The 19,160-nt window shown below is 44.7% G+C and overlaps 1 protein-coding gene across 1 annotated transcript in view; it reads right to left on the bottom strand.

Annotated features, from left to right (window-relative positions):
• Positions 1-19,160, bottom strand: part of AOX1 (aldehyde oxidase 1) — a 70,442-nt gene that overhangs the window by 6,313 nt on the left and 44,969 nt on the right. The window contains exons 24-31 of the mRNA XM_024757377.1: positions 17,047-17,133; positions 16,016-16,207; positions 13,608-13,835; positions 8,464-8,559; positions 6,501-6,629; positions 5,735-5,809; positions 4,262-4,314; positions 2,920-3,034 (exon numbers count right to left, since the gene is read on the bottom strand). Of these exons, the coding sequence (XP_024613145.1) occupies positions 2,920-3,034; positions 4,262-4,314; positions 5,735-5,809; positions 6,501-6,629; positions 8,464-8,559; positions 13,608-13,835; positions 16,016-16,207; positions 17,047-17,133 (975 nt within the window). The remainder of the gene's footprint in view (positions 1-2,919; positions 3,035-4,261; positions 4,315-5,734; positions 5,810-6,500; positions 6,630-8,463; positions 8,560-13,607; positions 13,836-16,015; positions 16,208-17,046; positions 17,134-19,160) is intronic.

The raw sequence follows: 19,160 nt of genomic DNA, 5'->3' as shown, positions 1-19,160 counted from the left end.
ACACCAGTTAGCAAGGCTGGTGGCCTCTTCTAGGAGACCAGTGGCCTCAACTGGAGGCAAGCAGGGATGCTCTCAATTCTGCAGTGCTAGTGAAGGTTTTGCTTTCAAGGCTGTGGACTTACTGCTGTCTGCACTGTCATTTGACAGGGCTGCTCTAGGCTGTGGCAGCCAGACTCCACGATGGCCCTCGATGGCCCCCACCTCCCCGTATTCACGTCCTCATGCGGCCCGCTCCCGCACTCTACCAGGGGTGGCTTGTGTGGTCAGTAGGATATGGCAGGAGTAATAGTTCATCACTCCGAGACTAGGCTGACTCTGGCTTCTGTCTTGGGTTTTATCTTAATCACCCATACTCTCTCTCTCTCCTTTTCCTTTGGACCAATCCCTCACGGGGAACCAGCTTTCACGTCCTGAGGACACTGAAACATCCTATGGAGAGGTCCATGTGGTGAGGAACGGAGACCTCTGGCCAACAGCCAGTGAGAAACTGAAGCTTCCTGCCAACAACCACGCAATGCAGCTTGGAATCGGATTCTCCAGCTGCCACTGAGCCTTGAGATGACTGCAACCCTTGGCGGTAGTCAACAGCTTGGCGGTAACCTCATGAGGAAACCCAAGCCAGAATCACCCCAATAAGCCACTCCCAGGTTCCTGACCCTCAGAAATGGTATCAGCTGATAAATGTCTGTTAAAGCAAGTCCATCAACATGAAGAGAATTTCTGAAAAACAGAAGGTTTTTCACAGGGAGGTCCCTTAGTGGGATGTCACATTATGGCCTTTTGCCTTGGGGTGATACCTAACCTGAGCCTCAGATCTAGCTTTTATGAAGACATCTGATAAGGCTGTCTCATGCATCTCTTAGGATTGTTCAGTTAGGCTTCCCTGGTGGCGCAGTGGTTAAGAATCCACCTGCCAATGCAGAGGACACGGGTTTGAGCCCTGGTCCAGGAAGATCTCACATGCTGCCAAGCAACTAAGCCCGTGCACCATAACTACTGAGCCTGTGCTCTAGAGCCCGCGAGCCACAACTACTGAGGCCGCATGCCACAACTACTGAAGCCCTTGCACCTAGAGCCCATGCTCCACAACAGGAGAAGTCTCTGCCATGAGAAGGCTGCGCACTGCAATGAAAGAGTAGCCCCCGCTCGCTGCAACTAGAGAAAGCCCGTGCACAGCAACAAAGACCCAACGCAGCCAAAAATAAATAAATAAATTTATGTAAAAAAAAGATTGTTCAATAAATTATAAGAGCACACCTTAACATTTAATACCAAGGCTAATTATTACCCTGTTCTTAGATCTTAACAAGACCAAGGCATATGCAAGACACAAGGAAACCCAAATGATTACGTTTTCACCAACATTTTCTTCGAGGGAGGGGGGATGTAGAAATCAGTTAGCATCAGAGGACTTTCTACTGAACTCCCTAACACAGGACAGCTACTGTAGCATGAAAAGCATGCTTAGAGAGATCATTGTCTTGCCCCAGTCCAAGTTTCCCCAAAAGTAATCTGGTTTGAATCAGAATCCTGACAAGCTAGATACTTGAATGGGCAGATTCAATAAAGGTGTAGGTTCAATAAGGGTGTATATAATTTCAAAGATTAGGCTGACTACAGTTTAAAAACATACAGGCTGGAGACATATTAAATGAAAACATATCTGATCATAATCCAAGATGCAGTCACAAAGGATGTTTGGAAATATCAAGAACTAGAGCTTGCCTCTGGGTAGCTTTTGGGCAGATCATCACATGACAGTTGTGAGGGTATCACAGTCCCACTTAATCCATCGATGATCATTTATTGTTATTGATAGTGGCAGGGGGCTTCAATTACCCTCAAAGGCCCAGCTACAAGAGGAGAAACTCTGAGTCCTTGAAGCAGGAGTGTGTGTGTGTGTGTGTGTGTGAGAGAATCTGTGTGAGCATCTCCTCATAGCATTTCTTTTTTTTTTTTTTTGGCGGTACACGGGCCTCTCACTGTTGTGGCCTCCCGTTGTGGAGCACAGCCTCTGGATGCACAGGCTCAGTGGCCGTGGCTCATGGGCCCAGCTGCTCCGCGGTATGTGGGATCTTTCCGGACCGGGGCACGAACCCGTGTCCCCTGCATCAGCAGGCAGACTCTCAACCACTGCACCACCAGGGAAGTCCCATAGCATTTCTTAAAAGCATAAGGATGCTCTTAAACTATCTAAAAAGCAGGACCTAGCTGGACAAAAGATATCAAAAGCTGGCCACTAGCTCCCCTGGGCTGGCCCTTGGTGCTTGTTAGCAGATTGTGAATGCTTATGAAATCATTCAAGAATGCCATATGGGGCTTCCCAGGTGGTGCAGGGGTTGAGAATCTGCCTGCTAATGCAGGGGACACAGGTTCGAGCCCTGGTCTGGGAGGATCCCACATGCCGCGGAGCAACTGAGCCCATGAGCCACAACTACTTAGCCTGCGCGTTGGCAGCCTGTGCTCCGCAACAAGAGAGACTGCGATAGTGAGAGGCCCGTGCACAGCGATGAAGAGTGGCCCCCGCTTGCCACAACTAGAGAAAGCCCTCTCACAGAAATGAAAACCCTGAATGTCGGCATTTCATGCACGAGGAAGCCCCCTGTAGGCTGTTTCTACATCGAAGCCCCCTGTAGGCTGTTTCTTCCTTGAAGCCCCCTGTAGGCTGTGTTTCTTCCTTGAAGTGATTTTTTTTCCTGATTCCATTTGAAAGAGCAGGGGAAATAAAGAAGAGAGGCTGCCAGTTGTTTTCCACATAAAACACCGAGGCGATTGCTGAGCTTCTATTTTCCTTGGTAAAACAGACAAATTATCCCTAGGCCGATTACATGGTGCCTCTCTGGTGCTCAGACAGATGGAATATGTGGAAAATAGATGTATCTAGAGTTCAACTTGAAGACCTTCCCAATTGGTACTGACCTTATGAGCACCTGTCAGACAGTCTATCTCAACCTCAGAACAGGCAGCTCCATAAACAAAGTATTCGAAAGGACGGCCTTCGCCTGTCTCCCAGTTCATGTTCGACTCATAACCCCTGGAGGAAATAGAATTCTTGAGGAGCGTTGTTAAGTGATCAAGTCCCCTAATTGCAGACCACGATGATTAAACAGACCCGTTGAGAGCTGTGCTCAATTTGTATGCACAGCAAACCAGAGGAGTGCACATGTACAATGGTGTGTAGCACATAATACATGCAATAAGTCTGCTGAATAAATAAATATTTACTTCTTTCTTATTAAACTTGCTTTGCCTGATAAAAACATGAAACCATTCCCTACCACTGACTCCTTATGCTTGGAAGTTAACTGCTGACTGTATGGATATTCATCCTATTGCTTTTGGCTAATATTGGGTCATGTAATCCTATCGTCATCAGATGTGGGGGATTCCACCCGGATTTTACACCAAACACTACATCAAAGGTGCACGCTTGGCAGTTCACCCATCTGCTGGCTCTAGGATTCAGCCTTCTGTGCGAGGGATCAGGCCCCTTGGCTCTCATTCTGTGCCACTACTCTGGTCGCTCCATCAGGCACCATGGCCTGCTCTGTTCCTAACTGTTCTTTAAGAACACCAAACGAATGCCATGGTAGAAGAGAAGCATAGGCCAGCAGCTTGCCAGTACTTTCTACCCTTCTCTCCTCTGCTCCGCCCAGTCTGGAGGGGCTTATTCCTGAGAGCCAATTCCTGATAGCCTGGGACTCCCATGACAAGTGACAAAGAGACAAAATCAGGTATGACTCTCTATATCACTCTATTCTCTGATGGCTTCCACTCTCCATTAAAATAACTCGATAAATTGATAGATTCTTTTCCAAAGTGTCTGAGTTCTAGTTGTGCCACATCTTGACAACACACAGTTATTGTCAAATTCTTATATTTTGCCAATCTAGAAGGTGTGAGATGGTATTTATCTTATTATGGGTTTAATTTGCATCCCTTTTCCTTCATTTCCTAACTTAAGGGACACACTGAGTTTTCCACAAAAGGTCAACCACTGTTGTGGGTTCCAAGCACTAACCCCCAGGTTAGTACTTCCCAGTATGATCTGAATCATCGATTCAGCTGTATTTTATTTCTGTGTCTATTTTTTCCCAGGCTTTCTGGAAATTTGGATTAAGTAGCACCTAATTGTTCTTTATAACAGTGGGTTAACACAAGGTACAAAATCATTTTTTGCCAAAATGGCAAACAGAAATGAAACTTCCCCTCAAGATACCGCTGCCATTTTCCATAGCATGCGATTGAAAGGACGATTTACCTGAAGTATCCAGTAGCTGAAAGACTAATGCTTTCATCAAAAGCAGCCTGTGCCTGGGAAAGAAGAATACAACGTGATGCGATAAAGATGTTTAAAGTAAGAATCACTCGAGACTTCAATATTAATTTTACTCTGTGTTAAATAAAGTGATCAGTGGTAATAACTAGGAAGGACCAAGGTTAATTTATTCCTTTCAGCATTTTCCGTCTCTATAGGCATTTATGGTTCACTGCTTGTAGGAATAGCATTTGTTCAATGCATATCATCATAATAAATGACTCCCATGGTGTGTTACACTTATAGATTGGACTATTGGGGGCAACACATGTTCTGCTTATGAAGAATTTCACTCAGTCACCTGGAAAGACTTAGCCTATTAACACAGAACATTTCAGGAAAAAATGGGGGGTCAGACATTTAATTTTAATATCATGTATCCATAACAGACTTAGGAGAGGGGTACAATCTTACTAAATTGTACCATTTACACCAAAAGGCTTCTCCTGACTCTGCAGTGTACACAGCTGACTAAGGTGCAAAATGATGCCCCCAAGTCTGAGAAAGAAAAATGTGAGAAGTGCAACCATTACAGAGGAAAGTGGGCTGAATGACAGCATTTTTTGATGGTGGAGGACTGACTCTCTTGCACTGCATCTCTCTCCATCCTTCTCCAACCAGACTCTCCCAGGAAGCACTGGGCAAAGGGCAGAAATAAATATGCCCAGAAAGGATTGAGAGCTCCTATAAATATGAATTATAGAATGAATCCTAACTCTATGGAATAGCAGGAACCATTTCTAAGTAAGACTCTCCAATGTTATTTCCTCCACACCAGTGCTTTAATATGACTTGACATCCTAGAACTGTCAGCCTTCAGTGGGTATCCATTCCACACCACCTGGTACTTTAGAACCTGTTACTCTGAAAAGTTTCCTAGTTGACTTTAGAATGTGTGTCTTCTCATCCAATTAGATTTTAGGTAGATGAAAGGAAGCAGTTGAATATTTCCATTCCATTTAGTGCCTACTACTTGCTGAATATATACCCAAATGGCTTGGTTTCCTCTGTCTAAAGAGCGCTTATATGACTTTTACTTTTATAAAAGGATTCTAGCGTTATCTTCCAATTTTAGGAACAGGGGAACCCCCCAAAAAAGAACAAATAGATGGACTGCTATTATCTAGAAAATACCTAGATTCCTTAGGAAGAAACATTAATTAATTCTTGATTAAAACAAGAGTTCTGGACACAAGAACCATCTTTTCTCTAATAGAGAATTGTCCCAGATGTAGGAGTTCCTCCGTCATGCTGTGATAATATCTCCACATGCCGAGAGCCAAAGGCTTCTATTGATCATGATGTAACTGCAGTACCTTTTAATGTGCCCTTTCTACTGGTATCTGAGTCACACGTCTCACTCTCCTCTCTCCTTTTTTTTCCTAACATACAACACAAAGTAACAGTGGTTCTCACCCAGTCCTTCCAAGTGCCTCCAGGATTCTTGCTGATGATGGGTTCAAGGCGTTTTAGAAGAGTTTGACAAGCGTCCTAGGGATTATTTTTTAGTTAAAATTATGACCATAATGTCACAAGAACAACAATTTCAAAAACACACTATTATGTGCTGTTATATAGGCTTATTTAAGAGGAGAAGGAAGACACCAACCCCGTAAGAGGTGGGGTGAAAGGTCTCATGGGGTTGGGGGTGAAGCATGAACTGGTCTTAAAGACAGACCGCCTGGGATGGGGGCCGTGTAAGCCCTGCTAAGCGGTCAGGACTTAACAGAAAAGCTGTTGATAAACCACCGGTCACTGTTTTTAAGCACAGCACGGTCAGATTTATTTTGTGGGAAAGCTTTCCCTGGCTGCAGGAAGCCAGAGTGAAAGGCAATGAAACTGGGGTGGACAGACAGAGGCTCGCGATGGCCCTGACAAGAGGCGCGAGTTTGAACCAAAGCAGCCGTGGTACTGCAACCTGGAACTGGAAAGAGACATTTCTGAGTAGAACTGATAAGGCTTGGGGACCAGTGAGCTTTCAGGAGTGAGGGAGAAAGGAGGTGGCATCTCCCGCTCAGGAGAGTGGCCAGTCCTGACACTGACTGAGCCCCCGACTGGGGGAAGGCGCAGTTTTCCCCAAGAGGGTGTGGGAAGGAGACAAGAGCTGGGTTGATTTGCAACATCTTCTGAGCTCCAGCCTTGACGGGGTTCATGATTTGGGTGCCACTGCAACGATTTTTACCTTTACTGCCAACCCATTGAGATCGGCCACCACGGAGCCTCCAGAGATGTTTGCATTAGGGACGGTTTCTGTGCTTGTTCCCCGAAGGTGGATGTTGGACAATGGCATCCTTAATTCACGACTGGCCACCTGGATTTTGGAAGAGATCTTCTTTCACTTTTCTTTGGTTAGTCATAGACCCGTGCACTTAGCATACGATAGCATGTGTGTGGAACACCCCCGTGCCCAACTGGAACAAGTGGCAGGACCACGAATTCTTCCAGCCACAGGAAGTTCCTCTTGTCTAAGACCCTGTAGCTAGTCTGGCGCCCCAGCCCTGAGCACACTCTCTTGTTCTTTGACTTTCTTTTGTGCAATAGCACCGGGAAGAGGAGGTGAGGCCCCAAGCCAAGGCAGGAAGAAATGTTTCATGTTTTCATCATCGTGAAATCAGCACCTTCAAGGCCCCTCCTACCTCTGCACTCTGCACAATTTTAGCAAATCAGACTTCATCAGAGAGGAGATGCCGTATGCACATTTCTGGAGATGCTCCAGGAAGAGAGCATTTCTGAGAAAGGACAATGGCTTTGTTAAAGCAGCTGCACCAACCGGAGATCCCCGAAGTACATGGTGCCAGTGCCACTGGCCAACATAAGGACTTAGCTGGCTGCTAGGTTCTTCCTTTGTGTTTAATGATGGGGTAAAATCATACTACTGATCTCAGCTGGTTCCACATTCTCTTTCCTGCTAGCAGTATGGCTTAGTTGAGTTTGTCCACAATTACTACAGGGGCATAAGGCATACAGAGCCCTCCCCACCACTGGCTTTCAGAAGACTGCCTACACAAAGTGCATAGGCTTAGAACAGAAAGGTTTCTGGCGGCCCAATAAGGAAAACACAGAAGTCTCACCCCAGAAAGGGGAACAGGTATGACCACACAATTCTCAAGCGAGTGATAACATGAAATAAAACATATATTCAGCACCTCTATGATCAGAAAAGTGCAAATTTAAGCAATAATGAGATACTTTCCTCTATTAAATTATCTAAGTTTTTTTTTAAACAATCCATAATGTACAATGTTGGGTAGTGGTGAAATGTGATGGATGCTTTCTGGAAAACAATTTGGTAACGTGGCAAGTGACTTAAGATATATTCTGTGACCCAGTAATTCCATTCCTGGAATTTATTTTTTAAAAAATCATTGGTTTGATCACAGGTTTATGGACAAAAATTTCACTGAAGTGTTCAGCAATTGGGGATGGCTAAATAAATCATACAGACATATACATGCAGTATTAAAAATCATGATTGTAAAGAATTCTTAATGACAGGAGGAAATGGTCACTCTATATAAGGATAGGTGAAAATCCAGGATATAAAATTATATAAAAAGAATGCTAGTGATGTTCTGAAAAGGAAAAAATGTCAAAATAGAGAGACCCCAAAACAGTGATTATTGCTAAGTGGTAGAATTGTGCAGGGTTTTCTAAAATAATGTTTGCCTTTCAAATGTTTTATAATCTGTAATATTAAAATAACTAGCAAAATAGAAAGAGTAGCTAAAAATTATTCTAAAATAATTGAGCGAAAAGAAAACTGGTAGTTCGGTTAGAAATATCAAATGTGTTTTATACTATCAGTATAAAATACATCAGAATTTCTAAATCTTTTTATTGCCCAGCAAAGGTTCAAAAAAGACAACACACTTGTTAATATATCCAAAGGAAAGCAGCAAATGACCATACAACCTTCTTTAGCAGTAAGACAACCAGAGGCAATTCTACCACATTCTTTTAGGAGGGTCAGTTACAAAACTGGCTTGTTTACCCAGTTTCTGTGAATAGCTTAGCAGTTGAAGTAGTCAAAACTGAAGTGTCCTATCCTTTTTATTTGGGAACAGAAGATGTACACTCCAGGTTTCTCTCTCCTACACATATCTACAAGCACACATCCGACTTAATCCAATTATCTGCACTCTTACCTGAATCATTTTCGTGTGGACCCCCTGCCCCATTTCAATTCCACCATGAGTCACCAGCACAGACCCGTCTAGATAAATGTGAACCAGGGCAGCAGCCTGAGCAGAAAAGATGAAAACAGTTGCCGCGATCTTTTTGATTGACGTTATCACATATCTTGTCAATTAGAAAACCTTTTCCCTGTAAAGCATCCTCTCCCTCCTTTCCACATCTGCCAAAATAAACGCAGACCCTTTCCCCATTGCCCCGAGAGCACTGAGCAGAGCCAGGGCAAGGCAGGCTACTATTTCCTCAGTAGAACAGCTGAGCTCACTGGTACCTTCAAGGATCCCCCCTACCCAGGGTGGAACAATAATCTGGATTTGGGTGTTTTGGGGGAGAGGGTGTCGTCAGTTTTAAATGCAGAGTTATGTATAGACAGTTTGGGGAAGAAGGAAGACTTGTTTACATGAACACTTATCCCCATAGTTGTAGGTATGTTATAGAGAAGCAAAAATAAAAATCCAAATAAGATGGGGCAGATAGACATTACTTTTTTGCTGCAAAATGAGCTAAGCCCACCCTCAATCATCTTGGCTCAGAGTTATAGGGCTTTAGAGTTCGAAGAGAACTTCGAAGTAATCTTATCTAACTGCACAGCTCCCACAGGAATACAGAAGGAACCAAACAGCTAACATAGAATAAAAGGCTGCTGTGGTCAGAAACACCCAGGCTCTAAGCTAAGCACGTTTTACAGTCGATAGGAATGTGCCTTCTTGCCAAGTCTGCTTGTGCTAAACTAGGGGGTATGGAGATGGGCCAGGAGACTGAGATATCCCAGGAGACTGGAGAAAATGTGAATGGCGTCTTCACTTCGAGTCTCCAGTATACGAGCAATATTAACAGCATATGGTCCTAGAGAAAAATGCTTCTACTGGTTCCACTGTGATTCAGGGGGTCTCCAAGGCACACCTCTACTGCTGCTCAACTGGGAAGTGCCAGCCTCCTAGATGTAGTCTAGGCCAGCCAGGGGTCACTAAAAGCTATCGGCTAGGTTTCTTAATATCTAAGCTTCTATGCAGAGTGGCATAATAATCTAGGATTTGTAAAGGCAGGTCTTCAGAAAATTCTGGTAACAAGCTAATTTCCATTTAATGAAGCTAAAATTTTTAAGCCTTGCTTTACTCACTTAGATGACTTATAAACAACCCTGGTCAGAAGTGAAAGTCAAAGGAACTGCATGTCAGTCACCAGATATGCCCAAGGAAAGGAGTGCATTCCTAGATCGATTCTTTGCCCACCAGAAGGAACTTTAGAGCCACCTGTGGGCCATGGGCCACACTTGGAGAGCTGCCTCTTTACTGGCATCCAAAGGTTCACACTAGTCTAGCAAATGACACGCAGAAGCCTCTAGCATTCCAAATCAGGCACTTTGACAGTGAAAATGGGCTCTATTTACCTGGTCAGCTGGTATAAACTAGGGATGTATTGAGAAAATGGGGACATAGGAGCACTTTCTCTGAGGACAAAGGCACCTACACTCACAGCCCAAGGGAGAATCTTAGAACCTTAGGAAAGGCATCGTTGCCATAATAGTCATATCCAAGTGCCTTGGGGAGATCCAGCAGTGCACGTTTTACTCTCTGTTGACATATCAGTCCTGGTAACACTGTCTTGTGCTCCTGGTCATTTATTCTCTAAACAATAAAGGTAAGGAGTGACATCCTCTACAGAGCACCCGGGGAGGGCTGCCCAGGGGTTATGCACCAGATGGCAGGGGATGCCAGCTGCAGCGGCTGCTCCTGGGCTCCATTCTAAGGCACCTCTTTGTACCCTGCTGGAATGTAAGCCCCCTGAAAGGAAAGTCCATGTCCTAAGGCATCCTTTGCAAAGCAACATAGTAACTCATGAGTAGTAAGTACTCAATAAAAGTTTGATAAATGAATTGGCAACAGCATAGCCATGTAATCTGTTCCTTAAGCTTGTAGATACTCTATTTGGCCTCCTTGGCTCTGCCAGCAATTCAGAAGCTGCTTGTGGGTGAAATGTGTAACTGGCATATGTGATTGAACTACAAGTACAGTGGATTCTGCATTTCATCACGTGTGACCCCACTGGCAGCAGCGCTCTGCCTGTGTGTCCAGGGCAGCATTTCTGTCCGAGACTGCTGAGTAACTCGTCCCATGTGCTGCTGCAGTCTTCCTGGGCCACTTAAAATGTCGAATTCGGTTCAGTTAAGTGGCACCACCGGACGGCTCATTGTTAGCGCCAGAAAAGATAATTCTGCAAAGCTGCATCTACGAAATCAGCACAACTGGCACGTGGGAACAGATGGTTGTCCAATATAAACTTGGAACTTAGTCTGTGAAATTTAAGTCCTCAAGCAATGACTGCTGGTGTTGGTGAGACATGAGCTTTGACCCAACAGATTCCCAAAATGTCTCAGCCATTCAAACGTTTGAGTTCCTCTTCTGTGCCAGGTGCCGTATGAAGGCACTGGGAATACAGAGGTTCATTAGATACTGTGCGCACTTCAGTGCTCTGTCTAGGAATTAAATCTAATGCAGGTGAGGCATGTGTGACCCCCTCAGCTGTTGGGAGCACAGTCTTGAAGTCAAGTCCTTGTTCTACCACTCACTAGCTGGATGTCCTTCCGTAGGAGAGCACACCTCTGTGGGCTTCAGCTCCCCCTTCTATGAAACAGAATCACACCAGCCAACAGAGGGGAGATAGGGCTTAAATCAAGTGGGAAATTGCAAATCACCCAGCCTAGGGCCGTAGAGGCAGAAGGTGCTCTAGTTCCCCCCTCCATCTGGTTTGCTTCAGAACAGAGGCTTTCAGCGTATGGCTTCCAGGAAGCAGCCTGAGTGATCTCAAACTCCTCAGTTCAACTCTGCAATTCAGCCCTAAGCAAATGTTTTAAGCACAGAAGCTGGTTTCCAGGCAAGGATGGGAGGGGATGGTGGTGGTGGGGAAGGCGTCTCAGGAGCCTTTGAGAATGAATTTGTGCTGCTGGCTGTTGTCTAGTTTCTTCCCAGCTGAGCTGAATCCCACCTCAGTTCCCCCCAGAAGGTGCTATGGGGAAGCAGCTTGATGTAGCTGACAAAGCACAGCTTCTGGAGCCTCTGAGACCTGAGTTCTATCACCGGCCCCGCCTCTCACCAGCTGTGGGACTCTGGACAAGTTATTTAAGCTCTCTGAGCCTCAGTTTCTCATCATTAACATAAGGTTACAAATCTTATAGATTGCCCTGAGGGCTGAATGAGATAAAATCTAAAAGAACTTACAACATAGTAGGCGCTCAGTAATTATCGTTAATTTTTATCTACTTTTTGAGAAATTTCTGATGAGGGAAATGGGACAGACCTAGTCTCCTGTGGAGGCCAGGTATTAAGTAATGGCAACCATTGAAGAGACAGCCTGCCATGTCTACCCACAGCCTAACGCCCCCGAATTTCCAGAAGATTCATATACAATGGAAATTGTTTTCTGCATGATCCTGGTCGGTGTACTCAAGGACAGATGGCCCAGACTGACCTCTTTGCTGGCCGCTGGCTGATCAGTTTGCCCCAAAACTATATACAAAGAGTCACTGCTCACTAACCCTTTTCTAGGGATAGTTTTCCCCCTTCCTTTCCTTTTTAATAACCTTGTTTTTGCCTTTATTCCTCAACCACAGCCTCTTGACTCTCTCATCTGAGTAAATTGTAGGCAGATGACTAAACAACATCTGTGCTGTTTTGCCATCGTAAACAGGAGAGGCATAGGAAGGCTGCACTCATCGCCACTGTGTTGTTATATGCCCCTCTGCGTTAACCCACCTACAATCAAAGCTGCATGAAAACGTTCTGGTGATTTCATCGAGGCTGAGTCAGGATAGATGGGTGAATGATGGGTGTGGAAATGGGGGAAGGGCCTTCCTGCCTGCTTTTCCTGGCCTCCCCATCACACGGCCTACACACTAGTGCTCTTCACGGCCCCACCCCCACTTATCCCTATTCTGTCAGCGCTCAAAACACATACCTGCCGTACCTTCTTCACAGTTCAGCCAAAGGCGTGAACTCTGCGAAGGGGAGGGACTACAGTTTTGAGGGCTCTGCCACCTCATCCACATGTATGTACAGATACACATATGGACACGTAAGAACATAGGGAACAGGGTTCCCACATCCCTGCTGTACAATGAGCAACAATAAAGACCACCAGCTGTTCAGGGTAAGTCCCACTCAAGAATGAAGAGGTGGAACCTGCAAGTGAGGTTTAGCAACCGAGCAGGGAATTCATTTAATCAATTAAAGAAAGTAAACAACAAGAATAGATTTTCAGGACTTCCCTGGTGGCGCAGTGGTTAAGAATCTGCCTGCCAATGCAGGGGACACGGGTTCGAGCCCTGGGCTGGGAAGATCCCACATGCCGCGGAGCAGCTAAGCCCGTGTACCACAACTACTGAGCCCGTGTGCTGCAACTACTGAAGCCTATGCACCTAGAGCCCGTGCTCCGCAACAAGAGAAGCCACCACAATGAGAAGCCCGCGCACCGCAACAGAGTAGCCTCCGCTCGCCCCAACTAGAGAAAGCCTGCGTGCAGCAACGGGACCCAACACAGCCAAAAATAAATAAATAAATTTATTAAAAAAAAAAAAAAAAAAAGAATAGATTTTCAGTCCTCCCTGTGATACCTTTAACGGCTATAAAGTGAAAAAAACTTCTACGATTGTTTGAAAAGATATTTAAATGATTTAGTTTTCTGGATGTCATTTTCCCCAGCCCACCAAAAATGGGAGGAGCACCGAGTGCCTTGCAGCTTCTTCCATTTCCTGTTTCTATCTCACAGAATCAGAGTAGCTGAAGGGGAGTCTTGGGGGTCATTGGTCCCCCAATACTTAAGTATTTTATACTTAAGTGATATGGGCCCACAGTGAGCTAATTCAGCTGTTCAATTCCAAGGCCAGGAGTAGGTGCTGGGTCTCCCAATTTCCCAGCGAGAATGCTTGTCACCAACCCTGGGGAAGTGGGCAAAGTAGCTCTTGTCTCCTCTGGAGAAAAACTAGTTGGACGGAGCACAGCTTTGGGGAAGTTGAACAATTAGATATTGCAACCATATGGCTAATCCACCTTAATAGAAAGTTTCCTCAACACCTTTTGATTCGTCTGTTTGGAGAACTGACCTGACCAGCAGCAACTGATCCAAGGCCGACAGGAAACTTCAGGGGGACCATTGCCAGCCCCTTCTTCTTCCAGCAATTCTCCGAGTTGAATTTTTCTATGGCTGCTTTCCTTAGGGCGTAGGAAGACATGGCCATGCATTCTTTCCAACACTGGATCAGGTTCTTGGCATTAATCTCTTGTTTGTAGGGTGTTTGATCAATTTCCTTATACATGTTTATCGTTCGGACCTACAAAAGAAAAGGAGATCAAAAGGGTTGGTGGGGCACTAGGCACATAGTCTCTCCCACCCACTGTCCTCCTAGTCAAAGTCTGCTCATCATAGAAAACCCAAACTGAGTTCAATCTACTCCCTGCTGAAGCCTTTCCCAACACATAACATCTTCCTCTTCCTCTACTCAGAGCCTCTATCAAATGTGTTAGCACTTATATGCCTTCGAGGCCGCTCTTGTGTAAGTTCAGAGGAAGGACTCCTTTCCTCATATTTCTTATATAACTCCACAGTGCAGTCCAGGTACACTGTGGACTCTTAATTCCAGTTGTACTTGTGAGTATCTGTTGAAAGGTAATGCTGCATTTAATTCCAGACTACATGATCCGTGTGATTTCAATTTTCAGATGCTGAGGCAAGAGAAGACCACTCACTTCCAAACAGGAAACTATGAAAGTTTGTTTAAATATAGCCCATAACTAGGATGAAAAGCCAATTAAGTGATTCTATCCCAGGATGTCTGAAGCAGAGTAGAATCCTTCCTGAATTCCCAGAAATTGGTGACTAAGGCACCCAGCTGAGAACAGAAGGTCAAGTACTTCACGTTCTCAGCTGAGAAAACTCTCAGCAGTTGAGGCCAGCCCTCTCCCCAAGCTGACAGGGGTCATTACAGACATATCTTCTTCCCATCTCCCCCTCCAAAAAGTCCCAGATCATTATAAAAGGATGACTGGAAATTAGTGAGCTGTGCCATTTGGGGGAAGGTGTTTTTTTTTGTTTTTGGGGGTTTTAAAAAATATTTATTTGGCTGTGCTGGGTCTTAGTTGTGGCACACGGGATCTTTAGTTGCGGCATGTGGGATCTTTAGTTGCGGCACGCGGGATCTTTAGTTGCGGCATGTGGCACCTAGTTCCCTGACCAGGGATCAAACCCAGATGCCCTCCATTGGGAGTCTGGATCTTAACCACTGGACCACCTGCTGTGGTGTTTTTTGTTTTTTGGTTTTTTTGCAGGACGTGGGCCTCTCACTGTTGTGGCCTCTCCCGTTGCGGAGCACAGGCTCCAGACGCACAGGCTCAGCGGCCATGGCTCACGGGCCCAGCCGTTCCGCGGCATGTGGGATCTTCCCGGACCAGGGCACGAACCCGTGTCCCCTGCATCGGCAGGCAGACTCTCAACCACTGCGCCATCAGGGAAGCCCCCTGCTGTGGTGTTTTGAAGGATGGCTACTCTCTCCTCCATCTTCTCTGGTGATGAAGGGAGGTCATTAGCTGATCCTCCTACTAGTGCTACCAATGTGACAGCACATCTGGGAAAGAGGCCATGGTGAGACAGCCAGGAAGGGAGGGGCAAGGCCCCCCCCACCAAGTTCAAGAGACATAAAGATGATGGCTCCTGTCTATGGTCACAAATTCTAGTGCTGGTTTGGGGGGGGGAAGGAGGTAGATGAATCAGGGACTGGGGCTTTTCATGGATGGCTGCAGCATGGGGCCAAGAGGTGTGGGCTTCAGGGGATGCTGCATGAGGGGCCAGCTGAGGGTCAGTTGGAGATTTAATGCTTGCAGGGGACTGTCAATTTCTGAGAGAGCTGGCAGAAATGGAGCCCGGAGACAACATACTTGAAAAGTGGCTTCATCTAACCAAGAAGAGGACAGAGAGCTTGCTGGGAGAAGTCAGCTGGGGAGATGCTGTCTGTTTTCCCTGGTCCTCACGGGAGGGAGAAGGGGGCAGAGGGCGCACCTTCTGCCCACCCTAACTCTACTCCAGGATCCTGGGAAGGGAACTGAGCTTGTTAATGAATGAAATTGGGACCAAGACTTAAAGAACAGAAAGGAGGCCATTTTAGTAACTGAAATGACTCAGATGACAGCTCCCTGAGATGTTAAGGAAGCAGAGGAAAGAAGGGTTTGACAGAACTTATTAGTAGCAGTTATACTTCTAACCCATGGAGACTTCTCACTAACAATGAATCCAGAGCTCACTTCTCAATACCCTCTGCCCCAGGATTTTTGAGGAGCCCGAGTAAGACACGGACCCCTGAACTCTGGAGTCCTGCTCTGTATTAACTAGTTAGCTGGGTTACCCCCAGCAAATCATGTAGCCCCTATGGACCACAAATTCCTCAACATGAAGACTCCCAGTGGCCCTCCCACCTCTAAAATTCACTATCGTTTGTCTGTGAAACTAATTCAGTTTTACCTTCTCAGGAGACAACCCACATCTGGCTGCAACTTCCGTGATACAGGATTCGGTGATCAGCCCTGTCTGAGGAAAGCCAAACCCTCGCAAAGCCGTGTTGGACGGAAGGTTGGTTCTGCATGCCCACGCCCGACAGCGCAGGTTGGGAAACTTGTAGGCATTTTCCATTTTCAGAAGTCCCATCTCTATCATCTGGGGAAATCCAGAGTTGATGTGATGAGACCTCATCCTTCTGCACCTGTTTTACCACCCTGAGACTTCAGACCAAAATCAGGCCAGAAATGACCTATGTCACATCAGACAAGCTAACCTTGACCCATGTCTCAAATTAAATGCATTTTTACTGTAAAATGATTTTTAAAGATTTGAATAATTTTTTTGAAATCATTACTTTTACATTTTCACATTAGGGCTAATGCATTTTTCCCCAGGTTTTAAAAATTTCCAAAAGCCTTTGAAGCATTCATAGGCCCTCTCAGTCTACAGAATGTAGACTCTCTCTCAGTTTACAGAATAAAATATCCTGAAAAACAGGAAAAAAAAATGCTGGTATTTGGCCTAATGCATTTGTTCTCAACCAGGGGCAATTTTCCCCTCTTCCTTCCTGGGACATTTGCCAATGTCTGGAGATATTTTGGGTTGTTAGGTCTGGAGGGTAGCTGAGCCACTGACACATACTGGATAGAAGCCAATGATACTGAGGGACCTCTTATAGTGCACAGGGCGGCCCTACAGCAAAGAATTATCCATTTCAAAACATCAGTGGGGTCAAGGTGAAGGTCTAATGCTTGCATCTGGGACAGGAGCTCTAAGTTTGGGAAACACGGAGATAACACACAGATGCAGACTTAGCCAGTATCTCTGGGCTCACCCTGGGGGCACCAGTAAGTAACATGAGTCTACTTGCTCCCTGCATTGCGAATCTTTACGCTTTTATAATTAAATATTATTTAACTACTGAACATTTTTCTGAATTAAATAATTTTATGTAACACTTTCCAGAATGTGAATTTGCTCATTAAAACACTTACAAGTAATGACTCATCCAGGGAGGCACCTCCATTGCTATAATGCTCCACATCCAGGGCCAAGATTCTGCCATCGTTCATGAATCCAGCCTGGGGAAAGAGAATGGACCTTTGATACTGGTTCTGGGGACCAAGTCTCTCTAAAGTTTACTCTGTCACTTGTGAACCCTCTACATATAGATGAAAAATTTTATGACATTAGATTTGACAATTTCTTGGATAAGACACCAAAAGCATAAGCAACAAAAGAAAAAATAGATAAATTGGACTATATCAAAATTTAAAACGTCCCGGTATCAAAGGATACAATCAACAGAGTGAAAAGGCAATCCAGAGAATGGGAGAAAATATTTGCAAACCATATATCTGATAAAGGGTTAATATCTGGGATGTATAAAGAACTCCTACAACTCAACAACAAAAAGCCCCAAACAACCTGATTAAAAAGTAGACAAAGGACTTGAATAGACACTTCTCCAATGAAAATATACAAAATGGGTAACAAGCACATGAAAAGATGCTCGGCATCACTAATAATTAGGGAAATGCTAATCAAAACCGTAAGCTACCACCTCACATCCATTAGAATAGCTACTATAGCAAAAAAAAAACACCCAAAAAACAGAAACAAAACAATAAGTGTTGGTGCAGATGTGGAGAAACTGGAACCCTTGTGCACTGTTGGTGGGAAGGTAAAACAGTGCAGCTGGGTATTTATCCAAAGGAATTGAAGGCAGGATCTCAGGGAGATATATGTATACCCATGTTCACAGCAGCATTATTCACAAGGGGTAGAAGCAACTCAAGTGTCCATCAATAAATGAGTGGAGAAACAAAATATGGCATATACATACGATGGAATATTATTCAGCCAAAAAAAAGGAAGGAAAGAATTCTGACACATGCTACAACATGGATGAACTTTGTGGACATCATGCTAAGTGAAATAAGTCAGTCACAAAAGGACCAACACTGTATGGTTCTATTTATGTGAGGCACCCAAAGTAGTCAAATGCACAGAGACAGACAGTAGAATGGTGGTTTCCTGGGGCTGTTGGGAGAGGAAGGAGTGGGGAGTTATTGCTTAATGGGTACAGAGTTTCAGTTTTGCGAGGTGAAAAGAATTCCAGAGATGGATGGTGATGACTGCCCACCAACGTGACTGTACGTAATAACGCCACTGAACTGTACACTTAAACACGGTTAAGATAGTAAATTTTATGTTATGTGTATTTTGCCACAAATAAAAATAATAACAATAAAAAAGGAAGGATAGAGAAAGATATAAAAGCAGAACACACACACAAAAAAACCCTCCTGTTTAATCTGTCACTACTGTTCAATCTTTTTTCTCCTCCTAAAGCAAATCAACTGCATATTTCTTGACCTCTTATGCTCGCCGTAAGTTCTTGAATTCTGACTCCCATCCTCATATTTCCACCAAAACCTTCTCCCCTAAAGCCAGCGATCTTCTAATCTCCAAATCTGGTGGCCTGCACATAATGGACTCTGCACATTTTTCTCATAGGGCCCAATTTCCTCACAATTCTCAGCGGCATTTGTTGTTGCTGGAGGTCTTTTAAATAAATATCTCCCTTGCTTTTAAGATGTATTCAATATTTCTGAACTTATTAAAGTTCATTTTGGGAATTCCCTGGTGCTCCAGTGGTTAGGACTCTGTGCTTTCATTGCCAGGGCCCGGGTTCGATCCCTGATCGGGGAACTAAGATCTCACAAGCCATACAACATAGCCAAAAAAATAATAATAATAAAAGTAAAGTTTATTTTAATGATTTTTGTTGACTGGAACCAAATTCAAACCGAAGTCAAGGGCATGAACTATGAATTCAGCAGTTTAAGTCTGAGTCCTGGTTCTGCCACTTAACCCACTCTGTGATCTCGGGCAAGTCATATAACCTCTCTGACTATCTGTGACCTGGCAATAAGTAAGGTAATGCAGGGAAAATCATAAGCCAGTGACTGAAACCTAGCAAGTATCCTAAATAATGCTACTGTAAACATTATTAATATCATCTCCTGTCCTCATACTACCCTCCATCAGAACACATTATTTTCTCAAGGTTTTAATCATCACTACGCTGATGGTTTCTGTAACT

The sequence above is a fragment of the Neophocaena asiaeorientalis genome, unplaced genomic scaffold (assembly GCF_003031525.2).
Source record: "Neophocaena asiaeorientalis asiaeorientalis breed wild unplaced genomic scaffold, Neophocaena_asiaeorientalis_V1.1 scaffold246, whole genome shotgun sequence".
NCBI classification, from domain to species: Eukaryota; Metazoa; Chordata; class Mammalia; order Artiodactyla; family Phocoenidae; genus Neophocaena; species Neophocaena asiaeorientalis.
This window is presented reverse-complemented; position numbering and strand designations above follow the sequence as displayed.